Source organism: Phalacrocorax aristotelis, chromosome 7 (assembly GCF_949628215.1).
Source record: "Phalacrocorax aristotelis chromosome 7, bGulAri2.1, whole genome shotgun sequence".
NCBI lineage: Eukaryota > Metazoa > Chordata > Aves > Suliformes > Phalacrocoracidae > Phalacrocorax > Phalacrocorax aristotelis.
The window spans coordinates 55,543,841-55,567,283 of record NC_134282.1 but is presented as its reverse complement, the minus strand read 5'-3'; the positions used below and the strand labels follow the sequence as shown (position 1 = coordinate 55,567,283).

Below are 23,443 nucleotides of genomic sequence, written 5' to 3'. Positions count from 1 at the left end.
AGGTGGCAGAAGTTGAAACCCGGGGAGTGGCATGGGCTTCACTTTGTCCCAGACCTACTGTTGAAAAATGGGAGCAGGTTGCTTCTGTTCTGGATGCTCTGAGCAGCATGTGAGCGGAGGTCCTGGTGTGGGGTGAGCTGTGTGAAAACTGCATGATGCAGTCCGTGAGGAAATGAGGTACTTTGCTGCTAGGATCCAAGCAATGCCCAGGTATCAGCAATGCTTTTACAATTACCATTACCTGCTGAGCGGGTTTTTGCTGCTTTTGGTTGCAGTGCATGCCCCAGAACACTTCCTGGGCCCTCTTCATCTGCAGCACCTGCCACCCTCCCACACTGCTCTCCAGGGGCTCACTTGCAGCATTACTTCTTTGTGCAGGGGCTTGGTTCCCGGCCCCTCCCATCCATACACCACAGCCCACATCAAGTGGCAGAAATGCCACTGAACGCAGTGTAAGCATTTCCTTTGCAGAGTGATGGTTTTGTTTTAGCCCGGAGGGACCATTTTTAGACAAACTGAAAGAACACAAGTTCAGAAAGCAGCTAGAGATACAGAGTATAAATAGTTCTCCAGCGAGCTTAGAGCTGCTCTCATTTTGGGCAGAAAGTTGCCTCCTGGGCATATCTGTCTGGTTTATACTCAATTGCTGGCAGCCAGAGTAAAACATCCCAGTAAACTGAGTTTGATTAAAGCTATACTGAGTATTGGCCTTTCTCTGACTTCTTTCCTTTTCTGTCCTTTTGGTGTCTTTCTTTGAAACACCAGTTTGATCAAGTATTTTTAGAATGATTGAGATCTGCCTAGAAAGAGAGCTGATGGGAGGTTGTAGAATAGAGAGGGAGGAAAGAACGTTGTTGGAGAGCAGCAGTTGTCTGGAAGATGAAAAATAGATGTCCATTTTCTCTGAAGATCTATAGACCTCCAGTCTATATGAGGGGTTAAAGCCTATGAAAGATTTAGACCTTAAAAATCATAGATTCCAACAGTTAAGTTCTAAGTGCCTGGCTTGCACAGCGGACGTAATGTCCAGAGGTAGGTATTTGCAAAGACCAGATTCCAAAAACTGATGTGCTGCCTGCCATGTCAAGGGAAGTGCTGCAGGAAGGTCCTCTACATCGTCCTGCTTCCCAGAGCTGTTTGACATGGGTACACAATAATGGCTCTAGCCCTGCCTTTCAGGATGGCAGGCACTCACCACTGTTCCCTCTAATAAATTAATAGGCCCCAGGAAGTATGTCAGTACTTTGCCAAATATCCACGTAATGCCCATGCCAAGGTGAGCACGCAAACTTTTTTGCGCTACAATGCTCTTGCTTGGTCGTCTTTGGCTCTTCTTTTTTTGCCTACGTATATAGAGAGAGCAGAGTCCTGTCTGGGTGCCTGTTTGTGACTCTCTCAGGAGGGAGACAGGAGGACAAGCATTCTTATCATCTAGGTGGTTCCTATAGCAGCAGTTTACTTCTAGGAGTGCATGTTTGGATTAAAGAAAAACACTTCATAAGAGAAAAAAAAACTTAGAATGAAGAGCAATTAGTTATTAGTGCTGCACCACTCTAATGACGGCTGAGTTGGCATGCGCCAGCTGGCTCACAAAGCCCTGTGGTGACTAAGGCTTGGACAACATCCAGAGATACCTCTCCCTGGTAGCTGCAATGAGGCAAGATACTTCTGTCTGGAGGGGATAACTGGTCTGTGCCAGTGTTTACGGGGCACAGCTGTCTGGCGCAAGTGGGCAGCTTGATAGGCCTGGCACTGTGGACTTCGGGACACATTGGAGTCGATTTTTCTCCTTGTTACTGAGAAGAGTTTGCTTTGTCCTATGAGACCCAGGTATTAAATTGTGTCTAGAATGCAAATTGAAGTCTTGCAATCAAACCCATGCTGAAGTGGAATCTTTGAGGCTAAAACATCAGTAGGCAGATACTGTCTCATCAGCTTCTCCTATCCGTCTAATCCCTTGCCTCTCCACAGGCCAAAGAACCCTCCATCACCGGAGTGATACCCTGGAGACAGTGATCCTGGTAAATCCCAATGTGGACAGCATCGTGTCTGAGGTAAGGACCAGATGCCAGTGGGTTTTCTCCACATCAGCTCTCCTGCCCTTGCTTGACATAGAGGTCATTATCATCACACTTTGCACTTTCTGGAGAGTTTGAAGATGCTGCCAGTCTGCTGCAAGGTGTGATGAAGTGGCCAGGTGTTCTGGTCTTGCCAGCGAGGTATATGCAGTAACCAGTGTTCTGTGGCAGAATTTACTGCTAGACAAACACCCAAGAACATATGGTTTCTTGTGTGCTAGCCCTTCAGGAACAAGCTGCTTCCTGGAAGAGTTAGTGCCTTAGAATTGCCCGATTTTAAGGATTTCTCAGGAGCTTGTAGCATTTCCCGGCAAATGAGGTGGAGGGCTTCTGGACCTTGAGCATTCTAGTTTGATGAGAGTCTAAATGTGCTGACCTCTTACATGGCAGTGTAACGCCAAACATTTTCTCTTAACATTGACCTACTTTCTCAATGTGAATTATGATGTGACATGGAGCTGTGTCAGGCAGGCAGTAGCAGTGTCTTCCCTCTTCAATAACCTACTCTCTTGTATGTAGAAAACTTATGTCTTCACTATTTGTGAATCACCTGTCCATGCGATTGGGTTTCTGGGTGCTGGTGAGGAATACAGATAACTTTTTGACTGCAACACTCTTGTCTCATGGTTAACAGGTCCGCTCGCTGGTGTGTGATTCATCAGCCCATAAACTACTGATCTTCTGTGGTCAGAGCTCAGACCAGGAAGGAGACTTGATCCTGCAGACAGGGACCTTCACTTACCAGAAGTTTGCTGAGATACTTTCAGACCCAGAGGTGAGTGTGAGCAGTAAGCCAGCAGTAACCCTCCTGTTCCCAGAGTGCACGATAGAGCAATGCAGCCTGCACCGCTTCTTCAGGAGGCAGATGCACAGAGAGATAGGCTTGAAATCCAGAAGAAAAATGGCACACCATAAGTAATTCATGCTATAGTCTTGGGCATCTTGCTTTAACTCCCTGGCTTAAGTTTTCCAATCACCCACGCAGGCATGGGTGATTTCCCCCTTCAAGTGCTCAGCTTGAAATAACCTTCCAGACTGGCTCTGCAGTGGGCAGAAACTCAAAATTTCTTAAAACAGGTCTTAAAATATCTATGGGCAGCTTCCAGAAAACAGCCAACAGAGGCTGTCATCAGCCCAGTAAATGTAGGTATTTCTTTTAATTTCACAATCAGTCCAGCAAGCATAAGCGGTTCACAAGGTTCAGAGTGTTCATTAGGGGTGTGTGAAGAGGACAAGGGGATGACTAAATGCTGATCGAGTAACTACATGATGATTAAATAACTACAAATGTCGTTATTTAATCACAGAATTGCAGAATCATTCAGGTTGGAAGGGCACTTGGGAGGTCTGTAGCCCAATGTCCTCCATGGAGCAGGGTCAGCGCTGAATTTAGACAAGATTGCTCAGGGCTTTTTCCAGTGGGGATCTTGAAAACCTTATAGACATCTCCGAGCTCTGCTCCAATGCTGATTATCTTAGCTAGGTATACTGTAGCTTTCCTCAGAGGCTTTAAACTCTTTCTATTGGCACTCATTGCCAAGACACATATGCTGCTTCAGTTTTTGATAAGCCCTACTTCCACTTACGTATGTGTGTGCCAGAGGTTTAGAATGTCTCTGTCTGACTGAACGTACAGTTGCTGCAGGAATGGCTGGGTAATAGTTTGACAATTGATCTAATGGTTGCTATAATTACATCAGCAAATCTATCCACCTTCATTTATTTCAGGCTGATTGTTCTCATTTATTTGTGGTATCCATTTATTTGGACACAAACTAGTCAATTAAAGGACATCTAAGCCAGAGAACACAGTGTAAAGAAGTGTACTAATCTCATTCCAGGTACTTAGGAAGTCTGAGGTTTGATGCTTCTTTGCTCAGAATATGTTCAGCATACCTCTAAGGAGCCTTGGAAATAATGTCAACCTTAGTTCTGCTTAGTAATCCTGTAGCATGTCTCCAGCCCCATATGTATATCAGAGATGGAGGCACGGCTTTCAAAATAGCTCCCAGGAAGTAAAATTAATCGGAATTTTAAAAAAAAGTACCATGGCACTAAAACTGCACAAAGTGCTATATGATCGTTCACTAGCCAATGAGCGAGAAGTTCAATGATGCTTAGCATTGAAAAGGGTATCTCAGGATTAGAATTCACAAATCAAAAAGAAACTGCTACTTCTGAGCCTAAGACAGGGACTGATATCCCAGGTTAAATAGGCATAAGTAAGGAAAGAGGACAAGGTGGTTCCTGCTTTCATTTTCTTTTCTGAGGTCTTGTCACCGTGCACTCCCAACAGTCAGGAAACATACCAACCCATCAACATTAAGAATTTCAAAAGAGAGCAGAACATGGCCCCATGAATCTTTTTGCTTTTGGACAATTTAATCTATCTGCAGTGTTTCCCGTCAGTAGAGTGCTCATGGAATCTTCAGCATTTCTGCATTAACTGGCTATTTTTTTTTAAATGCTGTATTGGTCTCAGAGCTCTATTTAACTTTTATTTGTCTGTGCTTGTCTCATTAGGTCACCCAGATTCTTAGCAACACTGATTCAGATATCAAGGCCTCCCTTACTGTGTCGTGCTTGGGAGAAGGAGACTGGAGCAACCTTGGGCATCCTCGATTTCAGGAAATTATTAATCTGAAACTGAATCCTGATCCAGTTCTTCCAGAAATGGATGGGGTGTCTGAGTTTGCAGAATATGTCTCTGAGACAGTTGATGTGCCGTCTCCATTTGATCTCCTGGAGCCACCCACCTCAGGGGGCTTTTTGAAGCTTTCTAAACCCTGCTGCTACATATTCCCTGGGGGAAGAGGTGATTCTGCTCTCTTTGCTGTCAATGGATTTAACATCCTTGTGGATGGCGGCTCTGACAGGAAATCTTGCTTCTGGAAGCTGGTAAGGCACCTGGATAGGATTGACTCAATTCTGCTCACCCACATTGGTGCAGACAACCTACCTGGCATCAATGGGCTGCTGCAGAGGAAAGTTGCTGAGCAAGAGGAGGAACAATCCCAGGGATCTACCAACTACAGTGACTGGATGAAGAACCTAATTTCTCCTGAGCTAGGGGTGGTTTTTTTTAATGTTCCTGAAAAACTGAAGATGCCTGAATCATCCATGAAGGTAAAGAGGAGCATCGAAGAAGCTTGCCTGACACTGCAGTATCTCAACAGACTGGGCATTAAGTCAGAGCCCCTCTACAGGGTGGTGAGCAGTACCATTGAACCTATCACACTTTTCCACAAAATGGGAGTGGGTAAGCTGGACATGTATGTACTGAATCCTGTCAAGGATAGTAAAGAAATGCAGTTTCTAATGCAGAAATGGGCTGGTAATAGTAAAGCAAAGACTGGCATAATTCTCGCAAGTGGGAAAGAAGGTGAAATTTCTGTTCCCTATCTCACATCCATCACAGCCCTAGTGGTGTGGCTTCCAGCTAGCCCGACAGAGAAAATTGTAAGGGTTTTATTTCCTGGAAATGCTCCTCAAAATAAGATACTGGAAGGTCTTGAGAAACTCAAGCACCTGGATTTTCTGAGGTACCCTGTGGCTACACAGAAAGATATCACTTCTGGAATACCTCCACCTGTGCTGAAGCAGACCAAAATTAAACAAAGAACTGACAGTAAAGAAAGTCTTAAGTCTTCCCCCAAGCCATCTGTGACAAAGCAAGCTAAGAAAGAAGAAGCAGTTGAGGAAGGGATTAAGGAGGTAAAACCAGAAGTCTTAAAGGATGCTAAAATTGAGAAAAAGGTTAAAGAACACTCAGAGAAAATTCCTGAGAAACCTGTTAAACATGAAAAGATAAAGACAGAAACAAGTGATACTCTCAAAGCCGAGAAAAGAAAATTGGCAAAAGACAAGGTTGGAAAAAAGCATCTCAAAGAGAAAGTATCCAAACTGGAGGAGAAGAAAGACAAAGAGAAGAAAGATATTAAGAAGGAGAAAAAAGATTTTAAAAAAGATGATGGAAAGAAAGAGGAAAAAAAAGATTCAAAGAAAGAGGATAAAAAGAAAGAAACCAAGCCAGAGCCCAAAAAAATTTCTAAACCAGACTTAAAACCATTTACCCCAGAAGTAAGAAAAACATTATACAAGGCAAAAGTTCCAGGCAGAATCAAAACTGAGAAGAACAAAGTCAAAGCGGAAAAGGAAGTACCTGCTGACCTGAAGATGTCAGCAATTGAGAAGGCACCTGTACAGGTGGAGCCAGGAGAGACTTCCATAGCTGAACAGAGGTTAGTCCTGTCTTCACCAGAAGATCTTACAAAGGACTTTGAGGAACTCAAGCACGAGGAGAAAGGGGCCTTGCGGGTGACTCAAGAAATGTCTGATATTGAGGCTAGTGATAAGATTATGAGAGTACCTGAAACAGAGATAAACCACTCTGCTGACATGATTGCTCAGAGTCGCCTTGAAGTGGATCTGAATTTGAAAACAAACATTCCTGGTCAGGGAATAACTACTACTGATATGGAAAAAGAATCACCAGGAAAGGAAAAGGTAGTCCATCAGCTAGAACTGAGAGTAGGTCATGCTGAAAAAATAGAGGATGAAAGAAGAATAGATGAAAATCGTGACATAAGATACTGTGAGGGAGAAGCTGAGCAGGACGAGGAAGTTCAGCTGTTTCCAGGCAAAGAACAGGTACCATCACAGATAGACCTCTTAGCAAAGGGTGGTTGGTCATCAGCATTCAGAGAGGAAGAAAAGGAGGAAGAGGAGAAAATCTCTTTGGACAGAAAGCAGAGGGAAGCAGAAACAAAGACTTGTGAAAAATATATTGAGGGGACAGAGGCACAGGAAGAGGGTGAGAAGGAAAAGAGAGAAGATGTGATAGAAAAGGCAGAACTGGAAGAAAAGGAAGAACAGCACATGAAGGCAGAGGAGAAGGTGGAAAAGAATAGAGACTTCTATGAGCTGAATCAGGATGAGAGGGAGGACAAAATATTTACCACTACAGAAAAGGAAAAAGAATTTAGTGACATGGGTGAGAAAAACAAGTTACTTGGAAAGGACATAACAAAGGAAGAGTCATATCTGAGCAGTCTGCCAGTCCCAGCAGGAGCAACGGCAGAACACGTTTCATATATCCAAGATGAAACTATCCCAGGCTACTCAGAAACAGAGCAGACCATTTCTGATGAAGAAATACATGATGAACAGGAAGAGAGGATCCCACACTTGAAATATGATGTCAATGCCTATGACATTTCTGTTCCTGACCACCCAGGCTCTTTTGAAGCAATACATGGAATACAGGCCATGCCTACTGCTGACCTTTCAGCCAAGGGCTACGCTGGCCAGGAGCCTGAAATTCTGGCATATCCTACAAACATTGTGGCAGCACCTCTAGCTGAGGAGGAACATATATCCTCTGCTACCTCCATCACAGAATGTGATAAGCTTTCATCTTTTGCAACATCAGTAGCAGAAGATCAGTCTGTTGCATCTATAACAGCACCACAAACAGAAGAGACTGGGAAAAGCTCTTTACTTCTAGACACAGTAAACAGCATGCCCTCCTCTCGGACTGAAGCAACCCAAGGTCTCGACTATGTTCCGTCTGCTGGCACAATCTCTCCCACATCATCCTTGGAGGAAGACAAATGCTTTAAATCTCCACCCCCTGAAGATTTCCATGTGCTAGCAGAAGGAGAGAGAAAACTGGAAGCTCAAAAAAAGGAGCTTCATGAAGAGGCAGAAGATGAAGAGGAAGAAGATGGGACTCCAAATATTGAAATGCCTGAGAAACTCAGAGGGCATTACCATGCCCCCATGTTTGCTCATCAAGGATGTCCTGATAATGTGTTAATCAGTGTTCCCACGGAAGTGATGCAAACTTCTGGTCTGCCATTATCCACTGAAGAAACACCATTTTCCCAGGTTGACTCTGCAGAGGCTGAAGAACGATGCATGAGTCCTGACGACAGTACAGTCAAAATGGCCTCTCCCACCCCATCTGGCCCCACTAGTGCAGGACACACACCTTTCCACCAGTCTCCAGTGGAGGAAAAGCTAGAAACGGTAGATTCAGATCTGTTTGAAAAACAAACAGATACTGCTGCCAAGAAATTGGAAGGCCAAACTTTGGTTGTGGTGAAGGGAGCCAAGGGTGAACCTGTCAGAGAAGACGAGGTATCTGCAGCTAAATACAGACATGAAGAAGTAGTGCCTGGACCTGTACAGCACAAGCTGGACTTGGGCAGTGACGTTCCAGTGTCTCCTGGGGAGGATGTGCAGGAAGAACCGTTGGGGAAGGAGGAGCTGCCCTGGCTCTCCTACCACAAGCAGGACACAGTGGTGATAGGGGAGGAGGAGGAAGAGCGTCCTGTGCTGCCCCACCCTGGCACAGATGTGTTTGTGGAGCCAGAAAAAGAGCAAGGAACTGAAACCATAACAGAAAGTTTAATGGGATTTTCAACACACTTGTCCTTTGAGCCATTCTCTACCACAGAATCTTCTCTAGGTGTGGATCATCCACAGTTCACAAGCCAAAGCAAATCTGAAAGTGACAAATCTTCACAGTTTTCACCAGATGACACCAAATCACTTTCTTTTACAGAAGAAAGTATTGGTAAAGAAAAAGCCTCAGATATTGCTGTTAAGGGAGTGACTGCTGAAGAAGGAAAACTGCTGTATTTCACAGGGGACACCTCAGAAGAAGAAAAATCTTCTCATGTTTCCATTAAAGACATTTCTCCAGAAGAGACCAAATCCATTTCTCTCTCAGAGAGTCCCAGCAAGGAAATCTCTTCAGAGCTTTTTGTTAAAGGAACTTCTCCAGAAGACATCAAATCTCTCAGTTTTGCAGAAGAGGCACCTGCAAAAGAAAAAACTATGTCTGACTTTACTGACAAATTCCCTTCAGAAGCTGTGAAATCCATGGATTTCACAGAGCAGAGCCCAGCTATGTATGAAAAATCGCTAACAATTTCTGCCAAAGAACTCACAAAAGAAGTGTCAAAATCTTTTCCTTGCCCAGAAGGTAGCTCAGTTAAAGACATGTCACCCAGAGATACTTCTACTGAAGAAATGTCTCCAGATGACAGCAGTTTATTTTCTGCAGCAGAACAGGGCCCATTTAGGGGAAGAACTGCAGGCTTGGACTCTCAGGAAGTATCTCCAGATGCGAAGGGCTTACACCTTACAGAATCTAGCCCAACTGAGGATAAAACATCTTCACACACTTCTGCTGAAGGTATAAAATCTTGCAGGTTCAAGGAAGCTCAAGAAGAAAAATCTCCAGAAATGGAAGACTTTTACACAAAAGATTTAAGTTATGAGAAGAAAGTGTGGTTTCCAGAAGAGGTGGAGGAGATCCCTGCTCAGGGAAGGCAGCAGAGATACGATAAGGAGAGAGAGAGCACATTCTTGGATGAGGTACCAGAATATGAAACAAAATCCCTTCCTAAAATGGGAGAGGAGGAGATCCTGTCTCCTGCAGTGCCTGGCAGTCGCACCTGGAGAACAGCAGAAAGTGAAGCATGGGGCTCTGCATTTGAGTATCTTCAGGAAGGCAGAGAGACTGGAAGAAGAGGGCAGTTATCCAGTGAGGAAGATGAGGGTCTCCATCACACTGAAGCCAAACCTGTGCTACTGCAAGCAGAAGCAGAATGTTTGAAGATGGAATCGTGTGATTACAAAGAAGACACGCGGAAGAGTGCCAAACCTACATCAGAAACAGAGGTGGAAATAGTTCCTGCTGACATCACTCTCCCAGAAAGAACACAAATGGGAAGTTCTCCTCTGTCTTCTCAGTATGCCTCTAGTGATGAAAATCAGGCCAGAGCCTTAACTGGAGACAAAGAAAGGCAAGAAATGTTGACATCTAAACAAGATTACTCCTACTTAGATGATGATGAGAAAGCTGTCCTAGATATCTACGCAAAGTCACTAGACCAAGCACTGATGGCATCATCTCTGTCTGTAACGGCTACCAACCTGGAAAAGGAGATTGACACAACACCAGACACAGAAAGGCCTCACAAGTTAGATCAGTGCAAGCCACCTTTACAGGAGGAAGTCCCATTGAGGGACACAGAGAAGAAATCAGACGTCAGTGGTCTGTATCAGGAAATAGACTGTAAATACAAGTCAGACAGAAAGCGAGAGGATGACTGCAAATCCACTGAGGGTCTTTATGACTCAACAGGAAGAAAAGAACAGATAGCAGCAGCACCTACTCTGTTGCAATCTACAAGACCAGCAGAATATGAATATATAGCAGCGTCCCCAGAAGAAAGTGCTGCAATATCAGGTGCACACTCCCCTCTAGGACAAGGCCCTTGTCAAAAAAGCAGTGCTGCCATGGGCCATGCTGAGGCTGTGGGTTCTGCTAGCCGGGTGGCATATCCTCCAGAGACCCATTCCAGGAGCTCCCCTGAGCCTTATTCCTATGAGGAAGGGGTCTGCGGACCCAGAGGTGATGACAGTTCTACAAGACAAGAGGAAGAAGAAAGAGAACCAACTCCCTACCCTGATGAAAGAAGTTTCAAGTATGCCGACATCTATGAGAAGATAATTGTGTCTGGAGTGGGACCGTCCCCTTTCACAACCAAGGGTGCAGACAGCCCAGGTCACACTGACAAGGTGCCAGCAACAGCACTGACCTCTCAAAAAGGTTCGAGTTCTCACGTCTCTGCCAAGGAAGAAGAGTCCTGCCTTTATACATCTGCTGAGAAGGAGTTGTCATCTCCAGCATCCCCTAAAGATAAAGTAGATTCAGCCTTTGACTATACAGACATCCATGAAAGATATTTGCCCTTGTCTGAAACAGATAAGCCTAGGGTATCTGAAGGACTGGAAAAACTGAAGGTGTCTTCTGCTTCTCCAGAAGAACTGGACTCCGAACTGCACCCATCATCTGCAAGCACAGCATTTGCCTCTCCCACAGGCATGACTGACACATTCTATCAGGAAAAATCAGCTGCCTATATTGATGCTGCTTGTCCAGATGAGAACATAATTTTGTCTAGCCAGGAGCAGATATCTCTGTCCCTGAAATCTGAAAGCCCAAATCCCAAAGATACATACTATGAGAAAGCAGGTCAAGGGGAAGAAAGCATAAGTGACTCAGAGTTAGAAAAAGGTGCTAAGGAGAAATCTGAAAAGGAGTCTAAACTGCACTGCCCTGTTGAAGCTGCAGGCACAGTCTATGCACACATCTCAGAAACAGACACATTTCACGTACCAGAACCTCTTCCACAAAGCAAGTGTCAGGAGTCTATTTCACCCAGTTCTACTGCCTCATCACCCTCTGATCCAGGGTGGAAAGAAGAATATGGAAGCAGGAAAACTGCATCAGCCACTGTTGTGGGGACATACACTGCTGGTTACAGTGAGCTGCCAGACATGGGCAGAGATGAGCAGGCTTCAGAAATGTGCCATTTAACACAAGATTCTTCACACACAAGAGAGGTTGCTGAAAAATCCACAAAGGAATCACATTTCTGTGTAACAGATTATCCAAGTGCAGCGGTGGTCTCAGAGAGCCAAGAGCAAGCCATATACTTGAAATCTGCTTCTGGGAAACAGGAAGAGGCAAACAAAAAGGGCCCGACAGTAGAGGGCAGAGTGATGGATATCTCTTTTGGATTTGAATGCTCCCTGGTAGGAAAGAGTGAAACATCCAGTATGTTCAAACACGAGCAAACATCAGCAAGCCATTTAGGGGATATCTCTCTTCCTTTAAGGGTTTCTTGTGCTTTGCCCTCAGACCAGGGGAAGAAAGATGAGTACTTGGAGGTTTCTGAGAAAATCAGCAGCCTTGACTCATCTTTTGCTAAGTTCACACCTCTCAGTCTGTACGAAGAAGATAAGTTGTTCTCCAAAGCTGTGGAAAGAGAGTCTGTGCCCCAACAGCAGCTGAAAGATGACTCTTCCAGCCTGTCAGAGGAGCCTTCATCTGAAGCTACTACTCCTGTGATACCGACTACAGCAGAAAGTTTCTACTCCCATATGCTTTCCACATACACGGGTGCAGGAGCGGAACCACGTACCAGAAGTCTTTGGGATGTGTCTCCACAGATTCCAGATAATGCTGCGAAAACACAGGCAGCTGAAACCAAAGACTCGCTGTTTGCTGAAGAACGCGGTTCTCCGTTCACAAGTGGCATGGATGACAGCATTTCACCATGCAGAAAGGAGTGCCAGAGTTCACAGGCCACACCGTTCTCTGCAGAGAAACGACGGCAACCCTGTGTAAGCAGTCCAGAGCAGAAGGCACCATTTGCAGAACAGCTGATGACACTGACATCTCTCCCTGATGTGTTGACATCATTTCCTCGTCATCAGCATGAAGATGAAACCACAGCCAATGGTCCAACAGAGGTGAGCACCAGTCTGCAAGCTTTCCAAAGTACATACCATGCAGCAGAAGCAAAAGATGGAAAAACATGTCCTGATTCTGACAGCAGTTTTTCTCCATGCGCAGGCAAAGAGGACACAGAGAGGCAGAGCCGTCCTTCCTCTCTGATGTCCCCTGAACACAGTTTCCAGCCCTTTTTCCCAGATGTGCAGAGGAGTGGAAAAACAGAGGACCATGGAGATGCTTCCCATGAGATGGAGCCACATTTAGGAGGCAGTTCTGATTGTGGACAGAAGTTTTCCTCGTGTGAATACAAGCACAGGAAGGGAGAGCTCTCTCCCTCATTCATCAACCCAAGCCCTCATGAGCTCTCTGAAGATAGTGACCTCTCACAGGAGGACGGTCATCCTTCAGTGCAAGGAAGACCACCCCACACTGGCAATAGCCCCATGCAAAGTGCCACAGTGGAGGAAACCCCTCCAACGTCAGTGAGTGATTCTGGAACCTCCCAGTCAGACTCGGATGTCCCACCTGAGACAGAAGAATGTCCGTCCATCACAGCAGATGCCAACATGGACTCGGATGAAGATGCCGATTTCCTCCCAGTGGACAAAGCTGTTGGGAGTGCTCATCATGCCAGTTCTAGGTCCAGCCATGATCCTCAGCCTGTTCCAATGGTAGATCCCCATCCCCATCCTCCTCACCCTGATGTCTGCATGGTAGACCCTGATATGTTGGTAAATGAGCAAAGCATGAGCAGAACTGATAAAATTTCCAAGAAAGACATAAAAGAAAAGAACAAAGGTGTGAGGAAGCCTTTGAGCAAACCCAAATCTTCCTCACCTGCCCGGAAATTAGATGTGAAAGGGAAACGATCACCCACTCCTGTGAAACAGCCATCGGACAAATCTCCAAAATCTGCCGCTGCCAAAAAAGAAAAAGATGGAGGAGAGAAGCCCAAACCACGTAGTGCGCTGGTGCAGCCTTCTCACACAGAGGAGGAGATATCCCGGAGTAGTCACAGCAACCCCGGCAAGAACCTTGTTAATGGCATCAAAACAAACCCGGGTAAGAAAGTCTTCCTTAAGCATGCACTTTTTCTCTTTAGGTCGAACACAGAGAAAAGCACTGGGTTAAATGTAGCAGAACAGAGAATAGGACTTCCCAGTCAGGCATAAAAAGTTATAAGCAGTGATAAGGTAGAGAGGTTGTCCCACAAATCACTTAAATATATCAAAGCCTTGAGGAAAACTCTCAACCTCTGGAGAGCTGAATGCAGCCACCTCTGAAGGGAGACAGACCTGTGAGACCTAGTTCAGCACTTCATAGGCCAAGCTTCAGATTCACCCTGGGGCTACATATGTGGAGGGGCAGTGGGTACTTAGGAGTGGGTGCTGCCAAAGAAATGCCAACAACTGAAGGATAAAATACGTGTGTGTTTTAGGAAGAGGTGGCAACCTCTCAGCCTGTGAGTGGGGTAAGTGCATTGCACTGGACCATGATAAAGCTGTCACTTAGGATAAGAGGACACTGCCATCTGACGCTGTCAGATATGTCCTTTCCTCTGAAATATTAAGCAGAGAAGGGATGGGAACAGCTCCCGCATCTGAGTACCACATACAGGGCACTGAACAGGCAGTCTGAGTGTTGGAAGTGAAGGTCTTCTCATTTCCCTAAATAAAGGTGAGACAGAGGGACTCAGCCTCAAGTGTATGTACAGCCCATGGCCCCTTGCTAAGTGTTCACACAGAGACCAGTCCTCTGCTGGTATCCTACTAGATTATACCAGTATTAGGTGATAGAGTATTGCATCGTTGCCATGTCTGTGCTGAGACCCCCATAGTGCCAGGCATTTTACAGATGGGGAGCAAATACTAATCCTGTGCTCCAGCTCATTGATGCTGAGTGTAAGACAAGAGCCAGCAGGTGGGTAGAGCCAGGGAGAATGGGGAAAACTGAGACACAGCAATGTGCTGTGGTCTCAGCAGATCCCCGCTGCAGACACCAAGGCAAAGAGCGGGTGTAGTAGGAGAAGTGGGGGAAGGTTTGCAGAGGTGCTACAGGGAGCTTCCTCTTGAGTGAGAGCAGCTGAAGGGGAAGACCTGGAAAGAGCCCCTGCATGTGCGTGTTGCAAATACAGCTTGGGTGAGGCAAACTGGTGTCACTGACAGCAAGGGCAATGCCAGGCAAAGCGGTTGATGCAGGGGCTGCTCAGTAGAGTGGTGAGTGAGAGGAAACCAGTGGGCAGAGCAGTGAGGTGGTCACAGTGCCAGGCCATGGAGGGCTCTGCAAAGGAGTGTGGACTGAACAGGGGCTGAGACAGCTGACGTTCATGAACAGCTGACAAGCAGATAGGGTTTGGTCAAAAGGGGGCCTGCACCAGGGTATGAACACAGCATCTGTGCAGAACGGTTGTGTCTTGGAGGCGCTGCACAGAAAGGGCTGGCAACATCCAGAGCCTGGATATGCGAGTCTGAAGGCGGGGCTGAGGCAAAGATACAGGATGTAGAGATTGTGCATGGAGCAGTGCTGTGATTTGCCCAAACCAAATTTGGGATGAGGACTAGACATCTGTAAGGCTGTCTGAGACAGGCAGGGATTTTTTGTTTAGGTGGCAGCTATGCAGCACAAGTTGTCCATGCTGGTAGTTAGTGGCTTTTTGCTAACAGAATAGATGACACAGAGATGATAGTATACAGAAGGAAGAAGAGGACAGAGGCCTCTGTGATTTCCACAGAGTCAGGAGGGGGAGAAGGGACAGTCCTTCTATGGGTGGTGTGCGTGTGTGTATTGCTAACAACTCTTGGTTGACTGTCTCTCACCTTGTAAATGTAAGCAGCAGCAGCAAATAAAGAAAAGCATTACAAAAAGTTGATAGGAAAGAGCAATAGAGTCCTTGGAATAGCAGTAATTCACATGGATGGTAGAAAGACGGGATGGATATTCCAAAAAGACTGCTGTAATACCCTAGGATAGCATATAAGGGCCATCAGAATAGGTTTCTTTAGCAAATGTGGGTTATTAAACAACAAAAATTAGGACTAAATAATGATTGGGACAACAACTCTGCAAAAGCTCATAATGGAGATTTTTGATTCCCTTCCCCAGGAAAGGCTTCTAAGCCTAAAGCCTTCCAGTCCCTCCCCAAAGAACAGCAGAACTCCCTTTCCCTCCCAAGAGCTGTGACAGCACTGGCCCAGAAGTGCACCAGGACACCTCTGAGCAGCAGAGCCTGGATAAATCTTAACTTTGCTACGGCTGCAGAGAAAAAACCTTTCTGGAATTCAGGTCCTTCAGTGTTAATTTGAGTGTTTGTTCTTTCCAGAAGGGTTTTGATAGCCTCTGTTTTCTTTTTTCCAAAGCTTCCAATAGTCCTAAGAGCAGTTTGCCTGTGCCCATGGGTCCACCCGTCTACGTGGACTTGGCATACATCCCCAACCATTGCAGTGGAAAGAACACAGATCCGGAGTTCTTCAAGCGGGTTCGAGCATCGTACTATGTTGTGAGTGGGAATGATGCAGCCAGTGGCGAACCAAGCCGCGCGGTGTTGGATGCGCTCCTGGAAGGGAAGTCTCAGTGGGGGGAGAACCTGCAGGTAGGTCATGGAAATGCCAAGGATTGTGTGTGATGCTCCTTGTGTCACAAGTGCTGGGGAGAAGTTGTGTGTCACAGACATACCCAGAGGGGGAGTACACTAAGAGGAAGCACATGGCACTGGGCATGTCCTGCTCTGCAATCTTAGAAGATTTAGAACGGGTAACTGTTTGTACCCATGAGGAGGAGGAGACCCTCAAAACGGTGTGAGTGGAAGCAGATATGTTCTCCTTTCCACATCCTTCTGCAGGGAGGAAGCATTTAGAGATCATACTGTCCTTATCTGCTGCAGGACGAGCCTATCCTCAAGCGAAAACAAGCACCATTGCAGTCTGAATTTTCATCAGTCCCACACCCGTTGGCATTTGTTGATAGCGTTGCTTGCTGAAGATCTTTCTGAGAGCAACTTTTTATTGGTGCTTTTAAACCAGCGTGTTCTTACACACAGTTCTTGCTTAGCTGGGTTTGCAGGGCATCCTGGGTGGGCACTCTTTCTGAAGACAGGTACAAGAAAGTGTGTATGTTCTTTCAGACGAAGCAGCCGTGGATTTCAAGGTCCCTGAGTTATACATTGGGTCGATAAGCACATAAAGTCTAATCTCAGGCCAGTAACAGAGACACTCGCAGCATTGTTCCTTTTCACACTGAAGGATCTTTCTAAGGCTGTTTCTGGAGCTCTACAGAGGGATGCTCTCCCTGCACTGCAGCCAGTTTCATCACTATGGTGTTGGTTCTGCCAGTTCGCAGCCAGCTCAGAGCACCATTGTACTGGTACTGCATAAAATAAAGCACCAGCTCTGCCTTAGAGACCTTGACATCTGAAAGACATTAAATAGAACAAGCAGTACCAAGGGTACAGTGTTCCAAAATTGATGGGAAATTTTAGCCTCAGCTCCTATGGGCATTGTTTGTCACTGCAGTTGTTCTCAGACAATCATCCCTGCTGCTTTCTTTTCCCAGGTGACATTGATCCCAACGCATGATACTGAGGTGACACGAGAATGGTACCAACAGACCCATGAGAAACAGCAGGAGCTAAACATCATGGTACTGGCAAGCAGCAGCACTGTTGTCATGCAGGATGAATCTTTTCCAGCCTGTAAGATCGAATTCTAAATCTCCCACACTTTGGTTTCATCCATTGACTCTCCAATCACCGATGCAACATCAGAGACACCATCTAATCACAGTCCAGTTCTTCTCTGGTTTAGTCCTCTACGTGGTTCCCATTTGTCAGGCAATCGGGTATCCATCTAGCTCAGCACTGGATGCCATGAGAAAGAAGTGCAGGGCTCTGTAATATTCTGGACTAAGCTAAGAGTTTGTGCAAGAGCAGTTGCAGGTCAGGGGCACTTTCACTTTCCCTGCTTTATTCTGCTGCCTGTACAGTTTCTGTAGACTATCTTGGCTGCCTTGCTGCTGTGAGAGCTTGTTCTACTCTCTTCCTGGCTGCCTTGCCATTTAACTTGTAGCACCATGAACCTCGTCTTTCTGGTGAGGGCTGAAGTGCTGCTGCTGCATGTAGACAGTGCATGGGGGGGCAGAGAAGAAAACTCATTTGCGAAGAAAATGCACCTAGGAGATGAGGGAAGGCAAAACCCTCCAGCTGTAACATGACAGTGAACGTCATTCTTCCGTCTCCCATCGTGAACATACAGGTGGTGTTCTGAGCGAGGGGACCTGTACTCCAACTAGGCAGGACCACCATTTGCCAGTTGTGCAGGTTTCTGTCCCAAGTATTTGGTTGTGGCATCCTGCAACTCCTGCTCAAGGAGCTGGGATGAAGGACATGTGTTGTTTGGGGTGGGGGGCAGCACTGGGAGGGGAGGGTTCAGCCTGTTGCTCTTTGCTACAAAGAGCACATTCCTAACATGCTAACCTGAGCTTTGCACAGAGTGGCCAATTTACTCCCCCACATCAGCAGTGTGGCAGTAGGCGGCACAGAGGGGCTATTGCCTGAACAGTCACACAAAAGGAGTATCCAAACGCACAACTACAGCCCCCTCTAAAGCAGAAGGGCTGAAACAACCCTGGCCACTGTTGGCCTGAGATGTAAGAGAAACCTCCCTGTCCTTGTGAACCAAAGGCTTTCCTGAGGATTGTGGTGAGGCAGCTGAGGAACCTGCATGCCGTACTGAGAGAGGTTAGCATCTGGCCAGTGTAGCTGACATGCCAGCTCTGCAAGCGGCAGCAGTTTCCTCACTGCCTGCATGCCAGCGGTCCAAGCCTCTTAGCTGCGTTCAAGCTTTTTGTGGTCCCCCTAAGTGTCCAGGATGCAGGGAATAGAACCTGCGGTGTGAGGAAAGAGAACCCCCTTCCAAAAACACTCGGGGAAAGTAGTTTCGTAAGTGTAATTGCTCTTAGTTCCTCCACATCTATGGTAGGGACATGGAGACTCTGTTGCCAGCATAGATGAGGTGCTGTCAAACCTGTGCTGTGCACATCTTGCAGCTCGGAGCCCATTGCTAGGACATCTGTTGTGGGAGTATGTCCTTGCCCTCTGGCCGTCCTGGCAGAAGTGTAGCTGTATGCCATGAGCGTGTCATTGCTCCTGACCAGTCACCCAGAGCCTCCTTGGCACGCCAACCCTTTCCAGCTGTGGGGCTCCCAGCCCCTGCAGGGAGAGCAGCTCCAGAGGGGTTCACACTCAGGGGTGCCGAGCCTGCAGCACCGGTGAGCCTTTGCCACACCTGCGGGGGGGGGGGCTTATCCTAACGATGGCTTTTATCTTTCTGAAAGACAAAGAGAGTAGCAGTAGGTTGTGCTCTGGGGAAGGAGAGGTGAGCTAGAAAACAGTGCTGCAAGGCTTGCATACAACTCAAAGGTATTTCCTTCTGCTGTATCATCTACTGTGCTTGGCCCTGAGCTGAGGTCTGGCCTCACAACAAGCATCCTAGGACCCTGTGTTGTACTTGCCTGGGACATGTCAGTCTCAGTGCTAGTTTTCTGGCAGCTGCCATAAAGAAAATGCTGCTTAGAAACCTGCTCCTAGGACTAAAATGGAGTTTCTAGGGAAATGGTTTATTTTGCATTTAATTTATATATTTATTTTTTTATGTTAAGCTGCATTTTGTGTGGATTTAATATTTTAATTTATACATGTTAACATGACGTCATGTGCTCTTAGTGTCAGTTCAGAGGTTTCTCAGTACAAATACATAGATGCTGCAATTTAAACAAAAAAAGGACATTAAAAAGAACACCGAGAACTTGCTGGCAGGAAAAGAGGGGGAGGTGCCTCTGCTTGCAGCCTGCAAGGCTGTGTCTAAAACCCAGCAGCTGCAGGACAAAGCCTGAGGCTAGCAGCCCCTCCCGTAGGAGCAGCCAGCCCTTTTGACACAGCCCTTGTTAGGAGCATGTGAGCTTACGCAGGGATTTAGCAAATCCCTGCTCTGTGCTGTATTCATTTTAACCATGGACTCACAGTGTGTCTGCTAGAAGAATGTCATTCTCTGTAACCCGATGGAGTCAGCGTCCATGAATGTTGGTTATGGCAAGCAACTGTAGGCAGTAACACACCTACTCCTGCTTCCTCCCAGACACTGCTTGGGGGGCGACATGCCTTCAGTGCTTTGGGAAGATCCTGGCTCAACTGCGGATGGAACTGGCTGCCAGCCAGTGCAGGCGCAGGATGCCAGACACTAGAGGAGAAAATGTGACCCTCACTGACTGGCTCCCTGGATCCGTAAGCGTGGCTAGGTGCAAAAGCTAATGCACTAACTTTAGATAGACCCACACATGAATGTTTTCTCAATTTTAAACTTGAAGCAATTCTGACTAAGCAGCAGTAAGAGCGAGGCTTTGCAAGGTGGCTGCATCCTCCAGCCAGGAGTGCGGCCATTGGCATGTGTTCCAGTAAAAACACCTGCCCTCTGCGTGCTGTGCTCCTGCCCGCTGCAGTTATGCTGCTTGGACAGCTTTATCCTACACCGGTTCGCTTCCCTGTCCTCAAGGCTCCACTTGTTTTTTGGGTTTTTTTTTAGTCTTTTGTGGCAGTCTCTTCTGCCTTCAGCTTCTTTCCTTTCCTCTCTGTCTTCCTCCCTCATCTCCCCTCCCTCCCCCCTACTATGGGGAAAAAGAGTTGTAAAAATGCCAATTTTTAAAAAAGCCTGACCCTGCTTAGCCTGCAGGAGCCAGCAGAACCCATCCAGAGCCAGAGGTAACACAACACTAGAGAGAGAAACAGTTAAACTCTGCTTTTGCTTGTTTCTGCATGTGGGCAACAACGCGTACTCTTCCTGTATGTAATAGGTACAAAATACTATTTTAAACCTATAATTAAAAAAAAAGTGAACGTCTTAACTGTATTGAAATGGCAACTTGTGCTCCTAGCTTCTTCTATGCTAAATGTTTTAAGAACAGAGCCCTGATTCTTTTTTTCAGCATCGTTTCTATTTGAATTTAGTTCCTTGAGTTCAGTCCTTTTGCCCATTTCCATGTGAAACACACTGTAACTAACTGCTGTCAAGAGAGGAGCCCTACACATTAATAATAAAGCCACATTAATTGCGAACAAGAACACTTCCAACTGTTTCAAGCTGTTCTTTGAGCGAGTCCGTACTGTAGGCGGGGGACACAGCCACCGCTGCCATGCGTTCCCTCCGGTGCTGGCCAGCTGCCTCCCAGCCGATGAGTTCAGGCAAGCCACGGCTGTCCCACCAACACTCCACCTTCACGCACAGCTGCCTAAAACGTCCTGTGGCCCCAGGGAAGGGACATGCACATCGGGGGCATAGAGCCTGTGTGGGACGCCCACCCCCCTTCCTTGGCCCCAGCAGGGTCAGCTACAGTCCCAGCTACCTCCCCTCCGGAGGAAGTTTCGGGCCCTTGCGCAGCTGGCCGAGGGCCCAGGTGGGGATGCAGCCCTCGATGCGCCAGTGTGGAGCCTGCCACGGCCTGGCCTGCTGATGCTGCAGCTCCTCACAGTTCCTGAGTCGTGCTCGCCCTTGCAGCCCTCTGCCTGTCCCTGCGCTTCTCAGGAACCACAGCATCCCAGCCTGACGGGTTGGAAGGGACCTCCAGAGCTCATGCCGTCCCACCCCCTGCTGGAGCAGGCACCCCCAGAGCAGGGGCACAGGGCCGCGTCCAGGCGGGGTGTGAATGTCTCCAGGGAAGGGACCCCACAGCCTCTCTGGGCAGCCTGTGCCCCTGCTCCGGCACCCGCACAGCAAAGGGGTTTGTCCTCATGTTCAGGTGGAACTTCCCATGTTCCAGCTTGTGCCCGTGGCCCCTTGGCCTGGCGTTGGGCACCACTGAAAAGAGCCCGGCCCCATCCCCCTGACACCCGCCCTTCAGATATTTATAGGCATTGATGAGATCCCGCCCAGCCTTCTCACTGAATGGCAGTTTGGACCAGCACTGCTGGCATTCCTTGAACGGAAACATCTCTGGCCCTGGGAGGCAGGCCACTGCAGTGCGGGGCTGGGAGCTGCTGCCAGCCACGCAGGCAGTGCCCTGCATGAGGGCACCGATGCGGCACCACACGCTGTCTGTCCCTATTGCACCAGTGGGCTTTTGTACCTCTGCAGCACTCCAAACCGACCTCTGACGGCGAAGCCACTTTATTTCAGCTCTTCTAGCTACTGAGCAGAAAACTAGGACAGCAGCCCTCTGCTCTGCCTGTGCAGGAGAGCACGCAGGAGAGGCTGATGCCCAGTCATCTCTGCTCCTGCCTGGGAGCCCTTAGGAGGAACCACAATGGCAAGGGAATTGGAAGCAGGTACTGGGCTACGACCCTCAGAAGAGAGGCCATCATGCCCGCAGCATATACCACAGCTTGTGCAGCACGTAATGACAAGCTCAGGGCAGCTGCCAAAGCTGTTACTGACAGGGGAGTCACCACAAAGCATTTCCATAAACCAGGAACTAGTTCCACAGCTGCTTTCCAGGTAAACAAGCACAGGGATATGGCCATGCTCCTGCTAACTCAGAGTCTGTGACCACACATGCATTTCCCAAAGGTGTACAGCATTGGGAGTCTGAGGACCTGTTCAGCACCATCCTACAGAGCAGAGCTCACTGGCCAGCTGATAAGATGGACCATGCAGGCTTTGGTGAACACATCTACTACAGGCTGTTCTGCAGGAGAAGGGCGACAAAAATCAGGTTACCATAGCAGAAAACACAAGCGGCAGCATGCAGGGAAGTGGTGTAAGTCACGTAAGCATGTCCTGAGGAAGCAACACTGCTCCAGCAATGAGCGGGAGCACACTGAGGTAGTGTGCCCATGAGACCTGGATAGAAACATCAGTGTTGATCCATGGCAGGTGTCTGCAAAGAGGAACTAGATCAGCCCAGACCTCCAAAGCAGGCTTTGGCTTTGCCAGGGCAACAGTTCAGCAATAAATTTGCCTTCTCTCAATTCAAACAAGAAAAGGCAAGCAGCAATCCTTCAGACTCCTGGGCCTATTGTTCCCCTAAGGCCAGCAAACAGAGCAGGCATCAGCTGGGCAGTGCTGGAGCCAGCAGTCCTGGACCCCAGGAGGGGGGAAATGGGACACTCACACCAAGGACAGAAGGCTGGTGAGCTGTGTCCATCACTTGCTGCGTAGGACTTGGGGAGATAAGGGTTAGTAATTTGTGGGGAAGTGGCATGGCTCTGAGAAACCAGAAGAACAGATAAGCAAAAGACAGGTCCCAGTAAGGCAATGACACGGCCCTCCCTTCATCATCTCCTTCACTGTTTGCAAACTGATGAGCCAGAAGCATGACCAAGGCAACAGCAGCAACATTGAGTTTGGTCTTGTTTCAACAACCAGGGCTGCCTGGACCTCGCCATGCCAAAGAACCAGAGCCTGCGTATGCCATACAACCTGACAGTTTCTCCTGCTCCAAGGCCTCTGCTTGTACATGCTGACTGACAGAGGACCTGTGATTTTTCCACCACCTCCACCAGACATTGCTGTACTCTAGCTACTTGGTACTGCCTGCCTGTTCTGCCACACGACCTGGACTCTTTATACTGCTTCTCCACTGCACACATTGACAACAAACCAGGAAAAGTGTTTTGCTTAGCTGCATCTGCTAGGGATTTGACAAGCCTGATCCAAACTATACCAGCTACTGTAGGCGAAGGTTGTGGCTACACCCAGCCAGAGACCCAGGACCGTGCAGCTGCAGTGCGTATCACCACATACAGAGCCCAAAAGCATTTGAAAGTGCAGTTTATGCATCAGCCAGAACCAACTTTGGCAGGATTAAGCCAAAAATATCGGCTCCTGCGATTGTATCCAGAAATTGTGCAATTGTCCTTTTTCCCCTCCTTTGTGACTCACAGCACTTCCCTACACCACCCTTCTGTTTAGAAGGGGCTTTGTCATTAATCACTGCTGCTGCTAAGCCAAGAAAAACATAGTAAAGACACTGCGTAGGAGCAGATGGTCAGTGCTCAGATTTTGCAACACACTCTGCAGGTGCTCATTTGGAAGTGTTAGAGCGTCATGAAAGACCACAAAATTCT

General features: G+C 47.5%; 1 protein-coding gene across 2 annotated transcripts in view; it reads left to right on the top strand.

Annotated features, from left to right (window-relative positions):
* The window catches only part of MAP1A (microtubule associated protein 1A), a 73,258-nt gene extending 52,753 nt beyond the window's left edge, over nucleotides 1–20,505 (top strand). For both annotated transcript variants that reach the window (XM_075100926.1, XM_075100927.1), the window contains 5 exons: nucleotides 1,972–2,054; nucleotides 2,713–2,853; nucleotides 4,602–13,458; nucleotides 15,753–15,985; nucleotides 16,945–20,505. In XM_075100926.1, coding sequence (XP_074957027.1) covers nucleotides 1,972–2,054; nucleotides 2,713–2,853; nucleotides 4,602–13,458; nucleotides 15,753–15,985; nucleotides 16,945–17,100 — 9,470 coding nt within the window. In that variant the 3' untranslated portion in view covers nucleotides 17,101–20,505. The remainder of the gene's footprint in view (nucleotides 1–1,971; nucleotides 2,055–2,712; nucleotides 2,854–4,601; nucleotides 13,459–15,752; nucleotides 15,986–16,944) is intronic.
* Nucleotides 20,506–23,443: the final 2,938 nt, after the last annotated feature.